The sequence below is a fragment of the Harpegnathos saltator genome, unplaced genomic scaffold, assembly GCF_003227715.2.
Source record: "Harpegnathos saltator strain DR-91 unplaced genomic scaffold, Hsal_v8.6 scaffold27, whole genome shotgun sequence".
NCBI classification, from domain to species: Eukaryota; Metazoa; Arthropoda; class Insecta; order Hymenoptera; family Formicidae; genus Harpegnathos; species Harpegnathos saltator.
The window spans coordinates 462868-470533 of NW_020230061.1; the positions used below are offsets into that span (position 1 = coordinate 462868).

A 7666-nucleotide genomic window follows, 5' to 3' on the forward strand; every position below is an offset into this window, starting at 1 on the left:
TTGCGTTTTTTAAACGGGAACCCTTATTTTTTATTACACTGCTTTTTTCTACTAGTTAATTTAAACAAATTTGTCTAAAACATTTTTTTATTTGTCTAATATTTCTTGAGATATTTGAGGAAAACTTGATAACTTTTCAATATTTAACTTACGATATCTCGCTAACTGTTTGTCGAAAGAAAAAGTGGTACTAAACTTTCTTGCTTTATTTAGTCTCAAGAATATATTGTTACAATAGCGCCCTGATTTTTGTTAATTTGATGATTTTGAAATTTCCAAAAGTCAATAAGTTAACAAAAGTCAGGGCGCTATTGTAATATATTCTTGAGACTAAATAAAGCAAGAAAGTCTAATACCACTTTTTCTTCCGACAAATAGTTAATGAGATATCGTAAGTTAAATATTGAAAAAGTTATAAAGTTTTTCTCAAATATCTCAAAAAATATTAGACAAATAAAAAAATGTTTTAGACAAAAATTATTGAAAATAGAGGTCAAGGTCAAAGTCAAGGTCATCATAAGGTAACTCACTTAAACCCCTACAACTTTTATTCAGATAATTTTCCTTGAAACTTCAATACTGAAGAGTTATTAGGGTGGTTCGTTACTTTTAGGACATCCTGTATATATACAAAATAGACTGTTTTATATTTGGTTTTATAGAAACATTGCATCTCCGCATGATCTCAGCAGCTGTTTGAGGTTCCAGCTTAAATTTATCTTCAAATGCAGTTTTATACCTGTTTTCGATTAGTTTTTGCGCAGTATAAACGCGTTTATACTGCGCAGAAACAAATCGAAAATAGGATACAAATAGCATAAAAAAGAATAAGAATACAAAATATATAATATATATTACAGATGTAATTTCTCGAAAGATTGCCATTTTCACGTTCATAACCGCTTTGACTATTACAACTACAACTTTGATTATGTCACCAATTATTAATCAGTTCATTTAACATAGACAATTTTTCTAAAAAAAACTATTAAATTATTGGAATAAACTATCAGACAAACGCGGAAACATTGGAGAATAAATGAATATTAAAAATAACAAAAAAATAACCAATCTCGAAAAAATGAAGGCCATAATTGTATATCGATTTTAGTCGACTTAATTGGTTTGTGGCTTCTTTAGCATTCATTTTTACATTTGAATATATAATGCGCACGCTTTTTTTTTATAATGACCGAATCCGCCTTTCACTGGTTAAGATTCCTTTCAATCTATCCAGCCGTCTCACGGAGGAATCGTTCTCTTCTGCGACCGCGCGCTCTATCTTGATCCCCTATCTCGGTCTTCTTATCCTTCTTACCAGTGTTATAAATAGATTTTTCTATGTAATTTCTATTAGCATAGTTTTTACATAATTGCACAAGATATTACAAGCCCGATATCTGTGCGCAGTTATTTTACAAGAAGATAAATTGCACGCGCGTATACTGCAAGGTTGCAGGCGAAAACCAAGCGAGATGGCACAAAAGCAAAAAAGGAGAGTAATAAGCAACAATAAGCAAAACAACCCATCAGCCATAGGGCTATTCGAAATACTATTACATGATTTATATTATCGTTTCATACATCACTTAAATATGTGTTTGTTATGTTGGATTTACACTATTTTTCATTACAATTCATCAATTTTAATGTCGGAATTATATTCAGTGACTTAATGTGACTTAATCCCTGACATATACATTATACTTTTACGGAAAAAAACTATAAGAATACGAAAAAATACACTAGCATATTATTGAAGAGCTTAAATCTTTCAATAATATACCAATAATTATTTCGTATCCTTGTAGTTTTTTCCGTAAGGGTATTTATGTGATTAAATAATCATTAGGTTAAAATTAACCTAAATGAAGTTGCACTTGGTAAATCGTCAATAAATCATTTAACATAACCGGACGACGACTCAGTTGCTAAACAAATAAGAAAGGAACAAAAAAGAAAAGAAAAAGAAAAAAAGTAATGAAATATTGCCACTCAATAAGTAAATCTGAACGTTCGATATAAACTATATATATTTTATTCCAATGAATAATGTAAGAACTTGAAGAACTTAAAAGAAATATGTTATAAATATGTACTTCTACATAACACTTTTAGAAACAACCGTTATTTTGACCGTAACTTTTAAAAGACAGGTGACACGCTCCTTGAGAATTAGTCGAAAACTGACTGTCGAAACGATACGACGACGAGTTTATGAGAGTGTTTCAACGTTCACGTTTTACTTATTAACATCATTTTACTGCTGTTCTGTTGTTCTATTGTAATTACTATCATTATTTATAATATAAAAAAAAGATATATTAAATATATAAACAAAGAAATTAAATAATACATCTTTATATAAATTTAAAAGATCGTGAGAGTTAAAAGATAATTTAAAATATATGAAATAATAATTCAGATTGTACTTGTAAAATAATTCTGTGAGGAGCGGACAATATCCATGGACATTATGAAATTAGAAAATATTACGATTGAAGAAGCGGTGGAGATAGCTAGAGGAAACAAAAAATTCTATGAAGAGAAGTTCGATAAATTTCGACAATGGTTAAAACAACAAGCTCATCTTCCTCAAGGTTTGTATTTAAAATTCAAACAGAGCTTATTGATTAATTGTTTATATATTGCGCCCAAACGAAATATACCTAATTAATTGTGATTGATAGATTTAAAAAAAAAAGTAATTTCTATGTAACTTCAATAAAACGAATTATTTCATGATTTGCGAAATACGGATGTCGATTACTTCTATTCAATCATTAGTAGCTGATCAAGTTACCATGATGTATTCTATCATTACATGCTAACTTAGTAAAAATGAATGACATGCATTAATATGCCATAATAATAAACATAATCTTACATTACGCGCAGACATTTCAGATAATCGATTACGGATCACCCTTTTAACTTCAAAATTGGATCTAGAGAAAGCTAAAAAACGTTTAGATTCGCAATACACACTTCGTACCTTGCTTCCCGAGTTTTTCGCCAACTATGACCCGCAGAATGACAACATCGCTCTAGTACACAAATGCATGTAAGTATATAAATACGTTATTATATATTATATGGTATATTATACTATATTTTTATGCTAATTTTAACAAAATGTTACGTACGAAACTAGTATTAGACACACTGATTTAACAAAAACACTAATCAAAATTTAACATAATATTGAAAATATAATATTGAATATAATATTGAAAAATAAATCAGAAATATTATATTTTATACTTATAAATGAACGCTAATGCGTTTGCTTCGGATAAATTTAATCTAAAAATGAATTTTCTTACTCTCCGAAGTGAATTATGTTAATCATACAGGATGCTCTGTATAATAGTTCGCACAATTTTTTAAATATTTTCGACGGTTGAAGGAAACGGTTGCAATATAAATTTTCGACCATTTCATGTAAATTACAGTCTGCAATCATAAAAGATAAAATAATATTTTTTTCATAAAGAAATCGAGGTCACTCTGAATCTGCCAAAAAAATGACACCATGCTTTCTTCTTTACATAATATTATAAAGGACTTCGAAGATGAATTTAATGTACTATCACAAACGTGATGTATTATGTAAAAAAACAGTGCATGGTACTATTTAAAAATTTCAAGATGACTTCAATTTCCTTTTGAAAAAAATATTCTCTTACCGCTCGCCACTGCAAGTTGCAGTCTACACGAAACAGTTGAAAACGTATCCCACAACCTCTTTCTTAAAAGTCGAAAGTGTTTAAAAAAATTGTGCAGACCGTTACGTCGAATATCCTGTATATTTTATAAAATAACTGGGAATATTTCTTTTTTATAAAACAAAGTGCAAGAATAGATGAAAAAACTATATTGAATAAAAAAAATTTAGAATAATTGCAAATTTATTATCTTTGAAAAATCAATTTCTTCTGTTTGCATTGAACGTGCCTTCATAAATACATAATTTCTTGCAGACAATGGGTAATTCTGCCAAAGTTGACGCCAGAAAAAAATCGAATCACCTTTTTTCGACTTATAAGCGAAGACGCTTCTATCTTTCATCTCGCGGATGTGATAAAGTATGTAGAAACAAATTATAAAAACAAGTATATATGTATTACTGATATCTTAGAGACATTGAAGTTTTATCCCAAAAATACATCGCGCCTTTCTGGTCCCAAAGATATACCGTCACACAACATAAGAGTCACTATCACTCTTAATAAGTCCCAGGACTATAAAAGTGATCTTAAATACACGCTGCATTTATTACTTGGCCGGCAATGTATAAATCATCGCATGACGCAGCTACAAGAAACAACGGTAGCTAGTAACGATGATAAAAGAAAAAAGAGCAAAAAGAAAAAAGAAAATCTGGCGCAGCTTGACGCGACCTTATGAATATTCCATACTATCGGAATCCACGCGGTGCTCGCGCTCGATGCCGATGAAATTATTATTTAACGCCATCATTATTGCGAAGCTGTTTAGATCGTAGCATTTTTCGCACATGCTCTTGTATATCTGCAGTTTCGAATATCATAAAAAACTCGGGACAAATCATGCCACGAATTTAACGAATAACAATTGTTCTGCATGTTTCTGACAGAAAGAACTATAAAGAAAGTAATATAGAATTATAAAGAATGTACATCTCCATTAATTGTATATTTTTTCGAATTATCAAATATAATAAAAATTAGGTCAGCGTAAAAATTAAACAAAATTTTCCGTTGCGATTTTACGAACGTAAGACAAGTCCATAGAATATATAAATTCATTGAAAATGAAAAAATAAAATAAAATCGATGAAAGATATGTATTGTATTGTTTCTTCACATTACAGATACACATTCATGTTAACAGACATACGTATAGAGGAAGACATGGTAAATTCTGATATTTTAGTAATAGATTTTGTTTATTTTACTCTTAATCATATGCTTAAATACATACCAAGCCTTGTAAAAAAGCTTGACCTTTGCCTGGTAAGTAATCGCATCTCACATACACTATATGATGTCTTGTTCAAATTAATTTGTGATTTGTTTAAACTGTTCAGGAAGCATACGGTTTGAGATACAAAGGAATTTATATAATAAACGCACCATCTTATATCGGTAGATTCTTACAGTTAATAAAAGCGTTTATGAGTCCAAAAATTTATGAGAGAGTAAGTACAAAATGATATTACAAACATTCAAAAAATTCATATCTGTAGTATAATTGTCATTATGCTAATTGTCATGCAATTATTTAATTTTTAAATCAAATTGTGAGATTTTGACTAACAGTGACATTTTTAGATGAAAGTTTTCGAATCCGGAATAGAATCAATATGTGAAATGATATCAAAGTCCAATTTACCTGCGAATTATGGTGGTGAGGAACCGTCATTGGAAGCCCTAACAGGTACTGCATCGATCAATATTACGAATATATAGATTTCTTAATAATTTTATAATTTCAATTTGAATGTGTCTAAAAAAGTCTAAATCGCGCAGATCAAAAATATGGTACTTTCAATTCAGTTTTTATAAAAAATTATATCTGCTCTTCTTCGATATCTAATAACAACAATTATTCATTCACCATACAATACAAATCCGTTAATATCTATAGATTAAGAAATTTAAATAGTCATTATTCGGACATAGGAAGATCGCTCGAAATTTTATGATCTTATTTTAATGTTATCTTATTCCAGATATGTGGCATTCGAAATTATTGAAACGAAGGGAATGGTTATTGGAGCAAGAAAAAGTTAAGAGCAACGAGTCCCTACGAACTGATCATATAATAAATGCGGATGAATTATTTGGCGTTAATGGGATATTCCGCAAGTTAGAAATCGATTAATATCTCAAAAATATCTTATCTGATATATTGTGATGTTTACGAATTCCAACATATGTAACGCTAATCCAACGTATATAAATAAATGTAAATGTTATGCGTAATATAGAGAAGAATCTAGGATGGATATTTATTTGAAAACAACATAAAATAATATAATTTCTTACGAAAAGAATGATGCAAATCTTAGATGTGTCACATATAGGCTAATATGCATACATTTGAATAACGGCAATGTTGTAAAACATAGCGCAACAAGTAAACATGGGCGCAAGTTCTGTAATAAAATACTTAATGACATTTTCTTTGAATAGCTTATTCCTTTCCCGCAAATAGTACACGTGCAGCCTTAACTATGAGAAATATCATTCAATTATGATCAGGTTTAGTGAATATTAAACTGCGTGAATATTAAACTCAATATCAACTACGTAATTATTTCTGCATGTTTCTCTCTCTGTCTTTGTCGTTTCATAAACAATATTAGTTACTATTATCCGAGCCCATATACTCGAAAACCGAGTTATGGCTCCCCTGATATTCGAATATTTAAAGTTGCCGATAACAGCACACATATCAATATCTGCCCGTTACTTAAACGCCTTAAATCCGTTTCGCTAATTGTATCGAGATAAATATATGTAAAACTGCAAATTGATAACAACAAGTCAAAATGACGTATTTTGTAAACATATAAGTGTTCGAGAATCCAATAGACTGAAATGTCTTGATAAATATTGAGAATGCATTATCAATGCGCATGGAGAATACCTTTAATTTCTTAGTAAGTAATTACGAGTGAATAACGATACCTGCCGTCAAAATTATCACCACTTATCACCACTAAAAAAATCGGTAATCTCATATAAATGAAATGACCGTACGACCCGGGCACTAGCGCGCCATGATATCTCCGGTATCATCTCGGGATCTGGGTTATATTGATACTACTAATTAAAACCTCTTGATCAGAATGTTCTCTTGTCAATACATTGTCGTAGATGATGGATAGACAAATGCCCGCTGAAACACGATCGAACATGGTTCCAAAGCTATCGATGCTGTCGACTATATTTCGACAACGAGACAAGAGCAGCATTATCAAGAGTGAAAGGGGATTGTATGTTATAGGTGTCTTCGAGTCCTGAGGGAGCAGACAGTGAGGTCAGAAGCACGATAATGGGGATAATAAATGGCCTCGGACCTCCCTTTGCAACTCACCCTTGGCCCACGTCGAAGAACATACACGATGCTGAAACCGCAATTTCCGCGCGTAGCGGATATTAACATACAATACTGTTATCTCATTACAATGCGAAAACCGCACGTGCTTAAGCGTGCTTTCTAAAGGTAGGTCGAGACTTGTGTCATATCACCGTATCGTATCATGATCGCGTATCGTAATCGGCTAAGTGTGGATGAAACACTATATCGTATCTGCATATCCAGATGATACGCAGGAACGATACGATTATGATCGACTTGGAGTCAGTATTGTTGGATGGATGCTCTGTTGCAGCGAAAGCACCTATTAACCGAAAATACTTATGGCGATAATTATGGCGATAATGATGATGAAGATATTCTATCTTCTTCCTGCACTGCTCAGCTGATCTTCCATTACGTGCGATTTCCTCCTATGCATAATTTCTCTTTAATTTATTAAAATAATGGGAATCCGTTAAATTCCAAAGAGTACTTTTTGTTATAAAAGTCTATTAATTCCATCACTTTCTCTTGTGACCACTCTATAGCATCAGCTATGATTGCCAGATACGAAATGATACGACTGAATAAAACG

At 31.1% G+C, this 7666-nt stretch overlaps 1 protein-coding gene across 1 annotated transcript; it reads left to right on the forward strand.

Moving 5' to 3' along the window:
- Positions 1-2272: 2272 nt before the first annotated feature.
- Positions 2273-6131, forward strand: LOC105181140 (retinol-binding protein pinta). The gene is made up of 7 exons (XM_011137719.3): positions 2273-2600; positions 2899-3064; positions 3984-4088; positions 4856-4997; positions 5072-5182; positions 5316-5421; positions 5717-6131. Exons 1-7 carry the CDS (start codon positions 2468-2470, stop codon positions 5866-5868), a joined length of 915 nt encoding a protein of 304 aa, XP_011136021.2. The 5' UTR covers positions 2273-2467; the 3' UTR covers positions 5869-6131.
- The last annotated feature ends 1535 nt before the right edge of the window (positions 6132-7666 follow it).